The 19,286-nt window shown below is 39.1% G+C and overlaps 3 protein-coding genes across 9 annotated transcripts in view; 2 read left to right on the top strand and 1 right to left on the bottom strand.

Moving 5' to 3' along the window:
- The window catches only part of LOC108599571 (four and a half LIM domains protein 2), a 51,065-nt gene extending 39,128 nt beyond the window's left edge, over nucleotides 1-11,937 (top strand). For 4 of the 6 annotated variants that reach the window (XM_017986491.1, XM_017986490.1, XM_017986492.2 and 1 more), the window contains 5 exons: nucleotides 3,224-3,424; nucleotides 3,795-3,969; nucleotides 11,153-11,322; nucleotides 11,381-11,567; nucleotides 11,631-11,937. In XM_017986491.1, coding sequence (XP_017841980.1) covers nucleotides 3,224-3,424; nucleotides 3,795-3,969; nucleotides 11,153-11,322; nucleotides 11,381-11,567; nucleotides 11,631-11,788 — 891 coding nt within the window. In that variant the 3' untranslated portion in view covers nucleotides 11,789-11,937. Of the gene's footprint in view, nucleotides 1-2,345; nucleotides 2,634-3,223; nucleotides 3,425-3,794; nucleotides 3,970-7,498; nucleotides 7,637-9,620; nucleotides 9,906-11,152; nucleotides 11,323-11,380; nucleotides 11,568-11,630 lie in introns of those variants that run through there. The other 2 variants (XM_017986493.2, XM_017986494.2) reach the window with 2 other exon arrangements.
- Nucleotides 11,938-12,008: 71 nt separating this feature from the next.
- LOC108599574 (ubiquitin-related modifier 1 homolog) lies at nucleotides 12,009-14,650 on the top strand. 2 transcript variants are annotated; one of them, XM_017986496.2, is made up of 7 exons: nucleotides 12,009-13,006; nucleotides 13,060-13,275; nucleotides 13,354-13,679; nucleotides 13,734-13,801; nucleotides 13,871-13,952; nucleotides 14,016-14,064; nucleotides 14,118-14,650. In XM_017986496.2, the coding sequence occupies exons 3-7, from the start codon at nucleotides 13,633-13,635 to the stop codon at nucleotides 14,184-14,186; spliced, it is 315 nt and encodes a 104-aa protein (XP_017841985.1). In that variant the 5' UTR covers nucleotides 12,009-13,006; nucleotides 13,060-13,275; nucleotides 13,354-13,632; the 3' UTR covers nucleotides 14,187-14,650. The 2 variants fall into 2 exon arrangements, with proteins under 2 accessions (XP_017841985.1, XP_017841986.1); XM_017986497.2 differs by having other exon boundaries at nucleotides 12,009-13,275.
- A 1,540-nt stretch (nucleotides 14,651-16,190) lies between these two features.
- The window catches only part of LOC108600304 (puratrophin-1), a 50,742-nt gene continuing 47,646 nt past the window's right edge, over nucleotides 16,191-19,286 (bottom strand). The window contains 7 exon segments of the mRNA XM_017987791.2: nucleotides 16,191-16,530; nucleotides 16,745-17,134; nucleotides 17,195-17,311; nucleotides 17,367-17,580; nucleotides 17,640-18,372; nucleotides 18,433-18,597; nucleotides 18,664-19,253. Coding sequence (XP_017843280.2) covers nucleotides 16,289-16,530; nucleotides 16,745-17,134; nucleotides 17,195-17,311; nucleotides 17,367-17,580; nucleotides 17,640-18,372; nucleotides 18,433-18,597; nucleotides 18,664-19,253 — 2,451 coding nt within the window. The 3' untranslated portion in view covers nucleotides 16,191-16,288.

The following is a 19,286-nucleotide window of genomic DNA, read 5'->3' as shown; positions in this document are numbered from 1 at the left end:
CAATATTTTCAGCTGAAAAATGAAATTTGTTTGCGTGCAAAACAAAATGAAACACCTTTGGACAATTTTAGCTTGGCGGGTTTGTTAAACACATTTTTCATTTAAGGCGCATGTACTTTTTGCCTTTTTTATTCGTTCATTGCCATTTTGCACATCTCTTCGTATTTTTTCTCTTGACAAGTTCATGCCACACACTTTGTCATTTTGTTTCGCATATTTTTAATTTGGTTTTGTGCCGCGTGCAATATAATTTTGAAATTATTAAATGTCACTTAGCAGCTGCTCGATATTAAATGTAAATTAAGGCAAATTAAAAGCGTTGCCAAATTTCAATCAAACTTAAACTTGAACTCGTACGCTTGATCACCACCCATTGATCCGTCTAGCTGACGCACTTGCCACATGCCGCCCTCAGTCTTTTGGTTTGTATTTTTAAAATCATTTAAACAATAAATAAATGGCTAGACGTACTGCTCGCCTTTTACCTTAGGCTCGATCGTGGCATTTTTTTGTTATATATAAAAATAAACTGGAAAATTCTCTAGGCGCGCATATAAATTTATGACCCAATTAACGCCTGCGTGAAAAACTGTTGAATGCCAACGCATGTTGTATGCAATTTTCTCACTCACACAGCAAACACGCAAAATTTTGTTGCCCTATACACTTTGCTTAAAAGAAAAATTAAAACAAGGTGTACACAAGCAAAACTAAAAGCAAAAACATAAAGTTGAACGTCGAATCTGCTTCGAAATTGCATGAACCTAAATTCAATTACTGCCTGCATAGCTCTGCTCAAAGTGTATGTGCTAGTTAGCTGCGCATAACTTTAGTCTGGTTGCTTGTTATTTTTATTTTGTTTTTGATAATTATTGCATTTTATTTATAGACACCAAAAAAATCAAGATTGCATTACATTTGCAGCTCCATTGCTCTCGCTACTTGTCTGCGGCGTCTGCTTCACATACAACATACATATTTATAGTTCAGATTATATATATATATGTAGTTCATAGCGTGCATTATACAATTTTTACTTGCTGCTGCTGATTTGTGTTTATAATTAAGATAAAACTTTAATGTTAGCTGCTGGGCTTGAGCAAAATTCAGCCAAGCGAATTTATTAACTGCATAGCAACAAAAAAAGTGCTAGATTTAATATTAAATATTATATAATATTGAATACTGCTAGCCTAATTTTCTATATTGTGATTCAGGCTAAGAACTCTCCTAGGATTTTAGCTTGACTCAGACACATTGAATTCATTTTATAAGTTGCAAAGTTTGCTATTCCCAATAGACTTCGAACTAAACAGATGTGCCCATTAGCCAGACACGTTTTTGGCTTTGCCAATATTTTGAACACAGTTCAGTGCAGCTAAATACAAAACTAATATTGCTATTGGCCTTGTCTGCAAACTATTTGCTTAATATTAGATGTAAATTAGAATTTGCCTTGAATGTGTTTGCCCTTTGCTGTCAGCGCAGACGAATTAACTCAAAATGGCTTAAGCTAATTACAAACTGTTTTATATTATAAAGTTAGTCAACTCGTCAGATTTATGCCTATATAGTTCATAGCTCAGACAATTAAAATGCTATAGTTGCATTAAATAAATTTTGGCAAAGTGCTGCTTCGCTGCTTTGTTGTGTAGCGCAGTGTAGCCAGAAACTGAGCGAAAGTTCTACCCAATAAGTTCGGAACTATAGTATCCTATGTATGTGCGTCTGAGTTTTGTGTGTCGTGTGCAGAAGAAAACGCCGCCGCGCGCCGCAACAAAGAAGAAAATTTGTTTTTTCTTTTGAAAATTGTTGTTGGTAAAAAATAATTATTTTGAAACTGTTTGCTTTGCATGCGTTCCAACTAATAACAGCTGCAGGTGTGTAGCGCCACAGATAAAGATATAGAATAGATATATATAGATACAGTTAGTTTCTTCACAAACTTGGCAGCTTTATTTTTTTTGAAAATATTCGCATATTTATTGCAAACTTGCTGCTGCATTTAATGTGCAATAATTTTGTTAACGATTGGCTTTATTAGTCTATTGTCTAAGCTAATAGTATTTGTTTGTCTACTAGAGAGAGAGAGAGAGAGAGAGAGAGAGAGAGCAGCAGAGAGTGCGAGAGCGTGCACGTTCTACTCACTGCAAGTCTTCAGAAGATTTGTTCTCTCCGCTTTGCTCTCTGCGACTCCCAGCGCGCATTTATTTTTACACTTGACAGCGCGTTCTCTGGCTATCTCTTTGCCGCTCGCTGACTGACGAAACTAGATACACGCAGTCAGATTTTTACTTTTTGAAATCATTTCAAATATTTTCGTAAAACATATGCGCCGCCGCCAGTTGCCAGTTGAGTTCCCAGCACGCGACATAGAGCGCTTTACCAGCGAACCAAAAATATAAATTTTCGAATACGGGCCAAAATCCTCAAATAAATTTTGTAGCTGTAGAAAAGAGTTCAGTCGGTCAACAGAGTGCAAGTTTTTCACGTTTAGAAATGGCGGACGTGGAAATTATGCAAACCACAATGCAAACGGAAGTTAAGAAATCGAAAAAGGTCAAAAAGACGACAAAGCGTCGCGAGTCCGAAGTGCAAATCACCGAGGTGGATGCCACCAACGAGGAAAGGGGGTAGGTGGACCTAAACGTGTGCGCTCGATCGAAGTTTTGTGTCAGTTCGTTTGCAAATTTTTCGAATTTCGAATTTTTTGTAACTGTATATGGTATATGGTATATGTATATAAAAATTTCAAATTTCATATTTCACAAATAATCAGTATTCCAAAAGTACTCGAACTTTTACAAAACGACACGTTTACTCTTCCACCTTCTTTCCTCGGCAAAAACTAAAAACAAAAGGTACCCAACAACATAAGAAATTCAGCTCTGTCGTTAAGTCTACAACACAAATACAAATACAAATGCAAATACAAATACATATACACATCAAACAAATAAACGAAACGCTAGAAATATTACAACAACAATTCTCCAATTCAACAATAAGCAAAACACTTGATACAAGCAAAGACTGTACGCAATATTATTGAGTAGTGCACACACACACACACACCAACGTACACCAACGCACACCAACAAAAATATACGTGCTAGCACCACACACCACACTGAACCACATGCAAATTGTTTTGTTTGATTAATTCCACAATGAATTTAATTTATATGTATTTTTCTTTTGTGTTTTTTTGTTTTGTTTATAGTTAATTTTCAGTGGCGAATACACAAAGGCCATGGACAAGGATTGGCATTCGGGCCATTTCTGTTGCTGGCAATGCGATGAGAGTCTAACCGGACAGCGTTACGTAATACGTGATGATCATCCGTATTGCATCAAGTGTTACGAGAATGTGTTTGCGAATACGTGCGAGGAGTGCAACAAGATCATTGGCATCGATTCCAAGGTAAGGAAATTCCATATAAATATTATTTGCAATTTATTTATTTTCATTTGGAATTGTGTTTTGATTGGTTTGGCTAAATTCTTTAAATTGTTTACCCCATACGCGCAAGGTGTGGAATTTTTTTTAGAATTTAATGTGCCATAAATATTTGGCAAAGCATAAAGATCAGCATTATAATAATAATAAAATGCATAGAATAGAAAACATTACATTTAGGCAATAAATAAACAAAGCAAGGAATTAAAAAAATATATATATATTTAATTTGGCAATTGTAGTGATTGTGTTTGGAATATTCTTAAGTTTTCGTGAATTTTATTTGTTTAACATAATTTGAATAACTTTTTATCTTTCATTTGACATTTTCTAGGATCTATCCTACAAAGACAAGCACTGGCACGAGGCCTGTTTCCTTTGCTTTAAATGCAATCTGAACTTGGTGGACAAGCAGTTCGGCGCCAAGGCCGACAAAATCTATTGCGGCAATTGCTACGATGCGCAGTTTGCTTCGCGTTGCGATGGCTGCGGTGAAGTCTTTCGAGCAGGTGAGCAAACAAATGTAATACTGTGGCATACTTTGCGGCGGTTTAGAATAAGCAAAGATGCGCTACCGGTTTGTCAGTGGGTGGGGTGAGGTTGTATGGCTCTCTCTTGTCTTTTATACTATAACAAATTAATTGCACTTTGTTGGGCAATTTGTTGCGAACACATGACACATAAATCTTGGGTGTGCATTGGCATTTAAACATAAATTAGATTGGCGTGTAATTGTGGCATGTGGCAGCAGCTACTGCTTGACTGCAGTGCATAGTCTAAACTCGAACTATTAACATGAGTTGCATACAGCGGCTAAAAAGTCACAAGTGTTGTTTACTTTTAGTTTGCAAGTTATGTCCTAAATGGAATTCTACTTTACGCTTTACTCAAGCATTTGCTACTTGATTTGCTTTTCTAATTGAACTATCGTTTGCTTGTCTGGCGCATCTCTAGCGCTTACAATAAATTGTAGTAATTTGGCCTACACTTGTGGCAGCTGAATTGAAGTCGAGTGGTGGCAACATTTCGAGTTCATTGTCGCTGCTGCTAAATCAAACAAGCGTCCCACGCAAAGCAAAGAAACATTTATTTTCATGTTGTTTAAACTTCGCCCTGAACTTCAGCAGGTGGACGACATTGTCCGAGGCTAACAATAAAGAGTGTGTAAAATTTATGAGTGCTGCGAGTTCTGCTCCCATTTTCAGTTTGAAACGCTGTGCAAATATGTCAACAACATACATATATTTATATGTTTATTGAGATAAACAAAATGCGGAGCAACAAGATCAGCGCTCAGCTTATAACAATTGAAGTGTTGAGCTCGCGGCCTTGACACTTTCCTTAAGCAAGCGGAACGTGGCCGAATGAACGCGTTAGCTGCAATTGAAGGCATTACCAAAACGGGTGTTATTATTTGTTGTTACTGTCGTTGTTGTTGTTGTTGTTGTTGTTAGTACTACATGCTGACATTGCCAATTACGAGAGAGATAGCGAGATAAATAAGTTGCATACAACTTCCAATGTCAGCAACGCATCCCACACCAAACCTAAATGCCAAAAGCGTTTGCAATTTGAATACATGCACTGAGCGAAATAGTTGTTAACTAAGCGCTTTATTAAGAATTCTATAGCAGCAAAAAGTGGCAACTGTTAAACATTTGGTGCAAGCTCAAGTTTAGTTGATTTTAGAATCTCTAAAGTCGCAAAGAAAACAAAAAGAAACTGAGATGAGGCTAATGCATAACTAAATTGTCTTTTATGAATATATAGAGTATAAAATATATGAGCATAAGTTAAGCAAAACAAAACGTTAAGGATTAAAACCAAAGTAAAGTAAAAATGACAATTTTACGCAAAGGTTTTTACTTTTAATGTTTCTAAGCTACATAAACTATCTAAGCCATTTAGCAGTAGCTTGTTACTTGACTTGACTATGATTTGCTTTATCGAAGGTGGGACGACGACGTCAAGCGCAGCCGACAAGTGTCGTTTGCTATTTGCTGCCCATTCAGGCATTCACTAATTGTCTAATCAAATACAAATGCAAATAAAATTCGAATTTTTGTCATACTGTTAATTTGCTAACTGACTGGCTAAATGGCCATATAATTATGCAGTTGTGATTTGATTTTTGTTGGCTATAAACGCCATCAAAATCACATAAAAATGCTCAAATTATTTATATTCCAGCGCATGGGAACATATGTTAATGCGTGGCCAACACTTGTTGATGTGACTCACTAGAATTTTATTTCAGCTACGAAATATTTGAATTTATTTTGTGCGCTGCGCCCGCATGATTTGTTGCTTTTAAATTGCTTTCGGTATAGAAATGAAAAATTATTATTATTGTGGATTGACGCCGCCGAGAGCGTGCAAAATTAAATTAATGTTGTGGCGGCTTTTTGGCTTTAGAACATTTTGCTGTGCACTGCAACTTCTTTTAATGATTAGCGCACTTAAATTGCTTAATTGTTGCAGCTGATAAGCGTAGCAAGCTGTAGTTAAAGCACTTTTTATGGCAATTCAATTGATTTATTTGTTTTGCTGGTAACTAAGCCCACGTTAAACAATTAATTAATAGGCAGTCTGTTGTTTATTTTCTAAGCTGCAGCTGCTGCGCACCATATTTGGTTGGAAAAAGGTCGAGCTAGGGCGATCCGCACCATAAAATGAGCGGCACATTTATCATAACAATAATGTCAACTAGAGTGACAATATTTTGTGACATTTCCATATCACATTTCCCACATAGGCAAATGCACTTTTACTTGGCTTACACTTAGAGCAGCGAGTACTTTGACTATGGTAAGCAATTTGTTTATAACTTATACCATTAAAGCGTTTTGCACACTTGACTTGCAATTATTCAATTTAATTAGCCAATTTATAAATAGAGCCAATTCTTTCGCTTGAATTGGCAGCATATGTTTGTTTATCAATAATTTTATTTACTTAAACACAAAATAAAATAAACAAATTGAAAAGCACTCAACATGTTAGCGCATTTAAGCAAGGCAAGCGACCACAGTTGGTTATGCCACTTGCTTTTGATTATGCAGCAAGCATATCCCACACGGACATGGAGACAACAGTTGCACGCTCAGTTTTAGTTTTAGCTTCCTGCAGCAAGCGGTTCACCTTAACGCCTTGGCGGCAACTGCAATGTCAGACAGCAACCGAAACAGAAAGAGCAAGAGCGAAATCTATCTGCATAATGCTTTGGTGGCACGTCAGTTAACTCAAAGTAGTTCATAATTGCCTGGAAGAGAGGCGCACCTTGCCTTGCTAAATGTAAAACAAGACGATCTTCATAGCTGGCGGCGGCGGCGGCAAACTCAACACGCAACTCGTATTTGCAAATTCACCACAACACACTCGAGTTGAGTTGAGTTGAGTTTCGTGAGTTTGCGTGCAACTTGTTATTGTTTACCTTTTTATACACTTTGCTTGCAAGTGTGTGAAACTGAAAGCGGGTGTGCTAAAGTTGTGCATAAAGTAGAGCCAAGAGCCGAGTCTGTCCAGCTGTCTGTATGACTCACAAGATCTTAAAGTCTATGAGATCTGGAGACATTAAATGACGCTTAATTAAATGTGGTATAGCTTACGTTGTATATAAAGCATAAACTTGTATATATAGTATAGTATAGATTAGTCAAACAGTCAAGCTGTCTGTATGAGTCACAAGATCTCAAAGTCTATAAGATCTAGAGACATTTAATGCCGTATAACTAAATGAGGTATAGCTTGTTGTATATAAAGCATAAGTTCATATAGTCTATTATTGATTAGCAAAATAAAGGCCAAGTCTGTCATATATTATTTCTGTCTGTATGAGTCACAAGATCTCAAAGTCTATAATAACTAGAGTTACCAATTGTGTTATAATATTTCATATTTCCAACACATATCAAGTTTATTACGTTTCAACTCAAAGTGTATGCAACAGTTGGCCTGCACCTAAATTCCAACCGCTCACTTGTTTCTGTGGCTGCTTTTGTTGCCGCCTGTTACGCCGTCTGTTCTCAGTCTCAAAACGGCTTTCAAAGCGTTTAGGCTCGTGCCGCGGCTGTAACTCAAGCAAATTATTTTTTGCTAAATTCGAAACGTAGCGCGCATAAACAGTTTTTGTTCTTTCTTCTGTACAATTGGCATAATTTAGTTTGCTGTGAATTTGTATATCCGCACTTAATTTTTGGTTTATTGTGTGCCAGTTGCTATAAACAATTTTATTGTTTAGACAAATAATTCGGCGTGTAAACAGCAACGCTGATGATATAAAACAGTTGCCATATTGCTGCAGACGTTGCGTATGCGCAATATACATATATACGCATACGCCTAGTTGTAGCTAATTTATGGCGACAGTTTCTTAATAACCCACAGCCGAATTATTAATATCAAAATGAGTCTAAGCGCACGCCCCAACGCCTCGTTCGCGAGCATAGAAATTGCATTGCCATAACCGGAAACAATTTGAACTGCTTTTTATAACAAATTTTTGTGATATTTTCGTTGTGTGTTTTAGTGGCATCGATAGCATCGACGTGTGCCACATTTAAAAAGTCGAAATGAGCGGGCGGGCGGGCAGGGGGGAGGGGGGGCTGCAACTAGCATGAAAAACACGCCAAGTTGCGAGTTGCGTTCGCCCACTTGAGGTTCGCATTTCTTTCTATAAATTTTAGCTGGGGCACTGCAATTGAATGCCAATTGAAATGAAATCGAAAACGTTTTAAACATTAAAAAGTCTCATAAAGAAATTGGCTTGCCAGCCTGTCTGGCTGTCTGTCTGTCCGACTGTCTTTTATTAATTGCTTCAAGGTACGCTGACCCAAAACGAATTCATCTGTGCTGAGCCGAGAGAAAAAAGTAAATAAACTCGCTTAGCGATTTGTCTTTGGCCTCAGCCGCTTATCAAACAACAACAAGCAGCAAAATCGAATTCAATTTCTCTTTCTATCTGAGACGAGTGGGGGGCTATAAATCTACACGGCATTTGTTTAATGTGCCCTGCAGTCATTTGACATTTGTGCAAGGCGAGTTCAAAGCTAAACAAAGACTTGGAGTCTGGCGACAGATCTGCAGTTTATACGTGACTTTATCGTTATGAAGCGGCTTAAGCGACTTGGGCATTGACTTAGGGCTGAGCAGATGTTTTTACATTTAAAGCTTTAATAAATGCATAAATTTTAATAGCACAAAATACATTTGAGCAATTAAGCTTGCGATTTTATAATTTTAAATCAATTGCAAAAATTGTTGCTAAATGTCAAGAATTCCATTGAATTTTGCTATGCGGTATTTATTATATCATTTCAAGCTGTAAAATCAAACACAATTTGTTGTCTGTAATTCGAAGCTAAAGCAATTCAGCTGATCAGACGCTTTTAACTGATTTTGCATGCAGCGCACAAATTGAAATTGAAACTTTCCATTTCATTGACGTGCGAGAAATTATGCGAGCCAAGTTGATAAATTTCAATTTTGGTATATATTGTCAATCAATCAATTGCAGTGCTTAGCTTAGCTTAGATCACAGCTGTCTAAAGTATTTATGACTCCCCAAGCGCGTTTCAATGTCGTTTTCTCTACACTTGACCTCCTCTCAGTCAAGTCTGCTGCTTTGTATTTAGTTTATTTATTTTATTATAACTCGCGGCTTGCTGCGGTGGGCGACAGATCTCGCGAGTGAGTGTGGGCGGTTGGCAACAGCGCCAGCTTCAATTAGTTATAATTATGTGACACAGTCGATTGTTGTTATTCTCAAAACCACAAAGCCTTAGCAATGTTGTTAGCTTGTAACTTAAGTCAATCGCTCCAATTCGTTAATGATTTCTACACTCTCTAAATAGAATTGAAATTTCCGCTGCGCTTACAAATTCTTTTGAGTTCAATTTCCTGCTTTAGATTTGCGCACGCGCAAGTTACAAAAAGTTAATTATTAAATGATTTATGAAAGGCATTATGGCTGTGTTTATAAATAAACCATGCGCCAAGTTTTAATGAAACTTGTTATTTGGCTAGCGCAAAATTTGAAATTTAAAAAAATTCAACAACGGGGCGTTGTAGCGTGATGTCATTTTGGAATGAGATAGAGACCGAGACTTGTAGTCGCCAAATTTGCGCTGACTTACGCTCATTAGATTTAAACTCAACACAGTTTTCAACAATCGTGACTTAGTTAGCCCACAAAGCAAAAAAAACAGTTAAAAGAACTCTACAATGACCGATGTGGATGTGTTGAGCTCCAGAATGAAATCTCGTTTGCATTTGCAAACCAAAACGATTGGCGCCGAGCGCATAAAGAAGGCCAAGGATAATAATGAGGATATTGCAGTGCTGAGCATGTTTCTGCCCAATGCCAGCGCTGTGGAGGAGAATCGCAGCTTCTACTGCTCGCTGGGCGATTATTGTCGTCTCGGCGATCCGCGTGCCACCAAAGCAGGTAAACCACAACAACAAGCTCATAAATAACTCGCATGCTAATTAGCCAACGCCATACATCATAATTTATCAATATTAGTGCCCATTTAATTGGCACAGTTGTTCCCAACCGTATATGCTCAAAATGTATTCGCCCACAATCAATTTGCTTGCTCGGTGCTCGTCTAAAACTCTCTATGAGAAGTGCCTATAACGTCATCGCATCTTTTGTATGCTGATGAGGGCCACAATGATGAGTAAGCCAAGACACAAGTGTGGCCAATTTTATGTTCAAAATATAGATGAGCTTAGCAGCTCCACTTTGATATATTTGAATTAAAGAAAGCAACAAAGTAAGCAAAATATGAATTTAAATCAAAGTAGATTTGGCAGATAAGCTGTGTGCGCTAATTTTGGTTGCATACATAATTAAACAATATTTTAAAATTCATATAGCTGCTATGAATTGCTAAAACAAAGACTTGCTACTACTAGCAGTAAAAATATAATGATAAATGTATGCTTAAGTCATAATATCTGTCTACTCTATTTATATATTGTACACAGAGTCTCATTATGCATATTTTTTTATTTTTGAAACTCATTTGTAGCTTACTTTTAATTTCTCTCTCGCATTTTGTAATTATTGGGAATGACTTCCAGCACTTTAGGCTACATTCATTAGCAAACTCTAACATTATTACAATCAATTGTGCTCATTTCCGCTGTGTTAAGCCCTACAATCATTTTCTTGTACCTTTCACCCACGCCACACTAAATTAGACAGTCAACGAACCCGCATATTATATTTGACTAACTATTTTAGCACAACTTTGTTCCCATTCTCTCCGCAGTCTGTTCTTATTTTTGGCCACGCAATTTTGAGCACGCAATAAATAAAGTAAAAGAGACTTATATGCGTACACTAAAATTGTCATTAGACAACGATTTACAAGCTATAGACAAAATGTTTGTAGCGTGCAACAAAATCACTTGAAATTTGCGTAATTTTTGCATTAATAACTGCGAAACACTAAAACTGTTGGATGGGGCAGACTTTCTGTTTGGGGTTTGGGTTGGTATTGCATGTCAGTCGAGCATTATAAAAAGCCAAAAAAGAATATTTTGTGCACTGATTGAGTTTTGGTTTTGTTGCGATTGAGTACGCCCTCAATATGTCTGGAATTTGGGGTATTTAATAGAAAGTTCAAGGTTGTCATAAGACGGAAATTGAAATTGATTTGCATTTGCTTTGTCTGTTTACCTTAGGCACCAAGAAAATGGAGTACAAGACGCGTCAGTGGCATGAGAACTGCTTCTGTTGCTGTGTCTGCAAGATGGCCATAGGCACCAAGTCGTTTATACCACGCGAGCAGGAGATTTACTGCGCCGGCTGCTACGAGGAGAAGTTTGCCACACGCTGCATCAAGTGCAACAAGGTAAGCGGCATAAATTAACTGCCAACAACATAAGAGTAACTATCACTTTGCTTTATAGGTAATCACGTCGGGTGGTGTCACCTATAAGAACGAGCCATGGCATCGTGAGTGCTTCACTTGCACCCATTGCAACATTACGCTGGCTGGACAGCGCTTCACCAGCCGCGATGAGAAGCCCTACTGCGCCGAATGCTTTGGCGAGCTGTTTGCCAAACGCTGCACATCTTGTGTCAAGCCCATTACTGGTGAGCTTATTACACTTGGCTTTGCCTTTTAGTTTCACTCATTTGATTTGTTTCGCTTTGCAGGCATTGGCGGCACTCGCTTCATTTCGTTTGAGGAGCGTCATTGGCATCATGATTGCTTCGTCTGCGCCAGCTGCAAGGCCAGCTTGGTGGGACGCGGCTTCATCACCGATGGACCCGATATTCTGTGCCCCGACTGTGCCAAGCAGAAGCTGATGTAAGCAATCAACGCCATAAAGTCAACATTTTGGCATCAGCAGCTAAAAAAAACAACAAAATCGAGCAAAAAAAATATATATTAGCCATAAAATTTACTAAACAAAATCAACGAAATATGGATCAAATCAGCAATGAGCAGCAGCATATGTATTAAACAAAAGAATTAATTAATATAAATACAACAAATTAATGCCTTATACTTACACATATTTATGTACATTAGATATGAAACAAAATTAGCTAAAACAAAACAAAACAATGTCCTAAAATCAAAAGTTACAAATTTTGTTTGTTAAAAGATTTGACTATTTTACGAATGCTTGTATACATATTAATAATATAGCTGCCTAAAAAGCTAAACAAAATTTATTTAGAGCTCTAGTTAAACTTTGAAATTTATAGCAAGCAATTGCGAACAATTCGCTTGCAAATTTGATATTTTTGTGCTTTACAATGAAAAGAAAAGTATAAATGTTTATTATTTGTAATTGCATTTGAACGCGCAATCAAAAAACACACACACGCACACACACACAGATATATTGTAACTACTTATTGTTGCCACATTGCATATTGTATGTATGTTTATTTATTTATTCTAAGTTATCTAACCACACACAAAAACACACACAAGAAAATATGCGTGCAATAGTTCCCTAACCGCGGGTATCAGTTAAACAGTTGTTATTACAACTTCGTTTATGGTTTTACTTAATGTATCTTGTATGTTATTTAACAAATACACACGCGCGCGCCTATACACACACCCACACATATACACACGTCCTAGCAATATAATTGTTTAGTTTTATTTTTATGGTTTTGTACTATAATGCAGCCCTCTGCGGAAACTAAATACCCACTATTAATTATTTTACAAAAATGCCAACAAAATGTCAATGTCCTTAACTACTTAATGAAATAAAATAATAATATTCGACGATACGTTTTCAATTCAAATGTAAGCAGTGTGGCGCCAAACAGATCGTTGTTATGCCAAGTCTGGCAACATTGTTATGTATGTATGCTAATGTTAACACTGCGCTGTCAGCCAACAGCTATGTAATGAATTTGTGAATGATATGTGCAATAATGTGGATGACAGTTGCATATTTCACGCAATTCAACAAGTTGGCACGTGCGCGCAAGTTTTGATAAATGTACATATAAAACAATAACAGTAAGAAAACAATGGATGTAAACATAATATTGAAGTTTAGGTATGTATTTAATGTTCGCGAGGTACTATATTATAGAATTGTAATATTTTTAGTGACGGCGCAGAACTGCGCTATGGTAACAAAAAACGCCGGCAACTTGCATTGATGGCGCACACAAATGTAATTATTTATTTTAAAAAGTGCAAGCAAGCGAGTGACAGCTGAGCAACAATTTCTGCATATTCTGAATTTATTGTAAACAGCTGTTTGTTATTATGGCTTGTCCTTTGGATTCTGGCGACCTGACATTTACGCACTTGGTGCTATTGGTAAATTAATTCTAGTACTTATACTAACACAAATACTAATATTAAGTAACAATATTATGTATATTATATTACTCTTAGTGCTATTTAGAAAATGAGCCGAAACCATAGATGTATACAGAGTGCGCTAAATTTATTATTTACGCAGTCTTTTAAGCCGTGGTGAATAGCGAATGGTTAACATCGCACCAAGTCTGTTAAACTGTGTTGAATATCGAATGGTTAACATTTCGAAATGAGCCAACAGCGCTGTTAGTCATATGTGGATGATACCTGCAAAAAGCGTGCTTGCAAATTACAAACAAATCAACAAGTCTACACGTGCTTTAATATTTTGTTAAATTGTTATAAAAAAACAACATGGGCAGCGAGAAAACACCGGATTTAAACATAATATTGGAGTTCAGGTATGTATTTAATGGGCACGCATGTGGTATGTCATTAAAATGTTACCTTTTCAGTGCTGGCGCAGAACTGCTGTTTGGAAACGTAAAACGCCGGCAACTTGCCTTGGATGGCGCACAAAAATGTAAATTTTTTTATTGTACTTTACTTTATTTATGTCATATATATTTATACTAGCTTCCTTTTTTGACAGGGACTATTGGTAGCTTACTGAAGTGGATGCATGCTAACATTTTAACTGAGCGAGCCGAGCTTTTCATCCAAGGCGACACAGTGTAAGGTTTAAGCTTATTGTAAACAGCTGTTTATTATAATGGTGGGTTGTCCTTCACTTTTAGGCGGCCTGGCATTTTGGTATTAATCAACGATACAGACTGGGAGCTATTGGTAAATAATTTCACATATTTCTGATTATTTTAACTAACGATACGAACTTTTAGGGCGAACTGGAGTATGAGCTGCAACCAAACGACACTGTGCTATTCATATCAACGCTTCATGGCGGATAAAAAATCGGTAGCGGAAAATAAGAACAAAATAAGGATATTATAAATCAGAATTACGTCCCTTTACCAAAGGCAAAGGCCCACATGAGAGTTCGGGTTGTAAAAGGTTTCTTCATTTTAATGCCAGCGTTACGTGCTTAGCTCGCTATTTATTATACACAGCTGCAGAATACGTACTTGGGAATTATAAGCCAACAACATTATACAAGCATTATCAGCACTGTAATGTATGCGTTGCTTACTTATTTATTTTAAATATATGTATTTAGCGTTAAGTTCATGTAATTCTCATTAATAGATTATGTCCTTTCAAAGGATATTATATTTTAAGATCCTACTTTTTAATTATCCTTCGAAGTATAAACCCATAAGCAGTTGCACTGTATATGCAAAATTAAATGCCAGAGTACGGTGTAGTTTAACCTGAATTAGTGTCCTTAAGCAGCTGAATAAATTAGGAAAAAAAAAAAATTTTCAGCCGAGACAACAACCAGAATATTTTTTCAGTTGCCTCTGGCGGGTATGCAATGGGGTTTGCATGGCCTTGTAAAAAGACTTAAGCAACGAACTTGACATTGACCACCAAGTTCGTTGCTCAAGTCTTTCTTGTTTACATAGCTCATCTCGAAAGTATGCAACAATTTAGCAGCTGCCGTACAAGGGTAATATCGGCTAGAAAATTGGCCATAACTCGGCCATATCCCGTCGCATCCTCAAAATTTTTGGTTTGCGACACTCACAGGACCAAACTCTATCGATCTGCATCAAAAAATTATGGGGTCATCTAAACACCATCGACTTGGAAATTTTTCATCCTGAGGGCTTAAAAAAATTGCCCAAAAACACAAAACCCGCTGTATCTCCGCAACTACAAGGACAATATCGATGTCCTTTGGTAAGATGATAGTCCTTTAGAAACAACATCGTTTGACACTAATTTCGTCCTGATCCTGCCAAGGGTACGGGAGATATTGACGTTTTTCTGTATACAGAAAATGCTGTTTTTCTCCGCTCCTGTAAAGGACTTTCGTCCTTAAAGTTATATATTCTGAAAGGTCTTGATGAGCACTACTTTCATGCCAAAGGACATCCTTGTAGTCCTTGTAGTTTCCAAGGAAAAGGACAATTTGTCTTTTTTGGCCACTTTTTGCGACTAACCCCCTGCAAATTTTTTCACGAATATTTTTTGAGCGATTCTGGAAATCCTTGAATGCAGATCGATAGATTCAGCGACCAGGAATACTAATACGCATGTCCTTTTGCGATTGGAAGGATAACGTAGGAGCTGGAGCTAAAAAAAGATCGTCCTGCAAATGAAAATTAGCGATTACGGCGAAACTACAAGGGCGGTTTGAATGTCCTTTGGCATGCAGGTACTGCTCAGCAAGGACTTTCAATATGTTCGACTCAAAGGACGAAAGTCCTCATAGGGGCTGAGAAAAACATAATTGCTTGTATACAGAAAATTAAGTATAACTCCTGTGTCCTTTGCAGGATCAGAACAGGATTTCGTGTGTACATAGTCCTTAATAAGCTACTTAATCTGAGTTAGTTTTAACTTGATCCTTCAAAGGATAGTGCCATTTGTAATACATTTAAAATTTGATTTATTATATTTGATAATTTAAATATAGGCACTTAATGAAATATGTATTAACTAACTGTACGTTTGAATTTCGTTTTCGATCGTATTTTTTAGTGGGCGGCGCAGCGCCTCCTTTCGGCTGACACATATCGTGTCCTTGTGTTCGTGAGTGGGGTTTACTATTTAATATTTAATAGCTATGTGAAATAAGTATATTTCGATATTGACACATTGAATTCAATAGTTTCAAAATTTGTAAAATAGATGGAGAGTAAATAGGTAAATGAAAAAGGATACATAAAGTGAGTAAATACAAATAATGTGAAAAAAATGTATGACGAAATTAACATAACTAAAAGTTAATAAATAATAAATAACAAAAATCATAATAATTATAAAAATATATATATATATATATCTGTATGTATGTATGTGTGTGTGAATCCGATGAAACCGTTTTTGCTAAAGCTATACATGTGTGTTCTCGTATTTATAAGTAATCGGGCGTAACTAAACAGAACTATTTGCTGGTCTCGGGTGTGGCCGATTCGGCAGCATGGGCATACGACTTGTAGCGACGTAGGATGACGCTCGAGCTGCTGGCACTGGCCGTCGCTGCGGCTGCTGATGCTCCTGTCATGGACATGGACATGGACCAGCTGCCTCTGTGGCCGGAAAGCGATTGCGATTGCGATTGCTCTGCGCTTGGCAGATGCTGCTCCTGCTCCGGCGTAACGGATATGTCTGACAGTATGCCGCTCTCTATGGATGGATGAGTGGGAAGAGTTCTTTTAAATATATGATGATGCAACAATTGGGAAACACAGAGCATGCACTAGGGAGGGGGATTTACATAAAGTGTAGGAAAGTTATATACAGAGTGGGTTGGTGGTGGTGTCTAATAATACTGTAGCAACATTTATATACAGAGGTGGAGAACAAAACTAGAAAAAGTAGCACATTTCAAGCTCTATACCCATGGACAGCTGGCTGACAATTGTAGTGGAGCGTTTGTGATGACGCTTGCTGCTCTTGCTGGAGCTTCTGCTGCTGCTGTTGTTGTTGTTGTTGCTGTTCTTGTTGGTTTCGTTATCGCTGCTGAGTTTTAGGGCCTGTGTTTCGTTGATGAGCTCCAAGGTGGCAGTGTTGTTGTTGTTGTTGCTGCTGGAGTTGTTGTTATTGTTGCTGCTGCTGCTGCAGCTCGACTGCCTGCCAAAGCTGAGATTAAGGCTATGGCGTGTGGGCTCACCACTTATGGAGCTGCTGCTGGTAGTGCTGGTGCCGCTGGAGAGCGAACTCTCTGATATAAGCGAATTGGGACGACGCATGCTGCTCTTGCCGGGCTCGGCATGACGCAGCTTGGGCGCTGCAAGAAACAAAGCAGCATTAAAATGAAATGGCAATGCAAAATGCTGGCTAAACTTACTTTTGTTAAGCTGCGCTAGCGGTATGGAGCGATCGCTTATTTGATTGTGACTGGGCCGTATATCCAGGCAGGGCTTGCTGCCAATGCCCATGGAGGACATTTCCGCCAGGCGAATTTCTAAGCAGCAAAAGTTACAATTACAAAGTTTTAATTTAATTAATCATATAGCCACCTCGATTGCGCTTCGCCTGCTTCCAAAGCAGCTTGGATATTTCCTCAGTCCAGGCGTTCTTTATGTCCTCCGACATGCACTGCAGCGTCCAAGTGTCGTCCGGCTTGCGTTTCCTAAACCAAATCTCAAACTTTGTAGGCGAGTCCACAGTGTGAGCTGTCAGCCCAATATCCGAGGTCTTGATGCTGTTCTTGTATATATAAATGTCCAGATTCTGTAAAAACACAAATAATTTAATAGATATATATTTATAAATGTGTTTGATGTGCTCACCTTATGGTCGGGAAAGCGTCGCGCTTTGCTGAACAGCACCAGCTCCTCAAAGAGAAACACTTGACGCAGCGTCTTCTTGCCACCGCGTCCTTGCCACACTAGAAACTCATTCTGGCGCAGCAGACGTCCTTGCTCCTTGACATTCACATCACAGTCGCGCAGCGAGTCCATGGCAAGCAAATCGTTGCCATGACGCAGCTGAAACTTGACCATTTCCTCAGCACGCTGCAGCTCCTCGACATCAGCTTGAATCTCCTGCAGCGCTGCGCCCTCGACGCTCTTTACCGCCTTCACCAGCTGCTGTAAAAGTAACGCATACTTGCCCATGCGCTGCACAGGCTTTAGCAGATACGAGGCCAGATCCATTTTGTCCTGCAGCTGCAGCTGCTTGGGCTTGAAGAACGAGCTGCCGTATTCGCTCAGCAGCGTGTCGCTCTTGGGTTTGTTTTTGTTGTACAAAGCGTAGAGATAAAACTTGGATTCCATTTCGAGAAAGGCAGCGCCCACCTTGAGCGGATTGCGCTCATAGCGCTCCAGCTCGCCCAGAAAATGCGAGTTGTGAAACTCGAAAATCTTCTCAATGTTGCCAAAGATGACGTTGCGCTGGCCACGCAGCGGCTGTGGAATATCCTCGCGCAGCAGCTCATCAATATAGTTCTCGATGACGTAGTAAAGCGAGCGCACGTAGTCGCGTTCCGTACCAATCATTTCGCGCATGATCAATAGAAGCGTTCTGGGAATACAAAACAAAAGTTCAATTCAACATTCAATTGCTGCTAAGTGCGCTGCTTACTTTTGTAGTTTTGGTTCGAGGCAGCTGAGCTCCTCGAGCGTTGTCAGCTCCAAACTGGACGCATGGCACTGCAAATGCGCATTGGCTTCCATGGGCGAATGCATGTCCATGTAGCGCTTGGGATTGCGCTCAAATTGACACTCGTCCTCCAGCAGCTCCTCGTGACTGCAAAACACGCGGACAACAAAAAATAAAATTGCAGCTCTTAATGCTCGACTGGGTGGCACTTACGACTTCTCGTTCAGACTCTGGCAGGAGCAAATGCGCGAGAGCTTTGGATTGCGCTCACAGTTGTCGCAGACGCCTACGCCGGAGTCGGCAATCTTGGACTGCTGCTCAGCCTCAGCCTCGCCCTCAGCTTCCTCGGGCTCCTCCATGTCCTCGAGGTTGCGACTCTCGCGCCAGCAGCTGCACTGACTGCCGCCAGCGCTAGCAGCGCCATCGAAGCTGCTGCCATTGCCCGAGCTACAGCGATAGCTGCTACGCTTGCCCAGCGCTGAGCCAGCTGCTGCTGCTCCGCCAGGTGTGCTGCTAGCCGTGGGCATTGCGCTGTGCTTTCTCATCGCTGGCCAATGCTTGTCCAGCAGCGTCGTCGCGCCCAGCTGCTCTGCCAGACGCTGCAGCTCCTCCAGCGCATCCTGCTCGCGTCGATGCTGCGTCAGCAAATGCAGCAGCCGCGAACCCTCCTCAATGCGCTCTCTGGTCTTCTCCAGCTTGTCCGCAAATATGTCCAAGGCGCACTTTAAATTGCGTGCGCTCTCGGCCAGCACTGCAATCTTAATGGCAGCCACATGCAAATCGCGTCCCTTGGCCAAATGTTTCTGCAATACATCAAGTTGTTAATTATTTTGGCT

Source organism: Drosophila busckii, chromosome 3L, assembly GCF_011750605.1.
Source record: "Drosophila busckii strain San Diego stock center, stock number 13000-0081.31 chromosome 3L, ASM1175060v1, whole genome shotgun sequence".
In the NCBI taxonomy this organism is placed as follows: domain Eukaryota; kingdom Metazoa; phylum Arthropoda; class Insecta; order Diptera; family Drosophilidae; genus Drosophila; species Drosophila busckii.
Note: the sequence above shows the minus strand (reverse complement) of the source record. Positions and strands in the feature narration are given on the sequence as shown.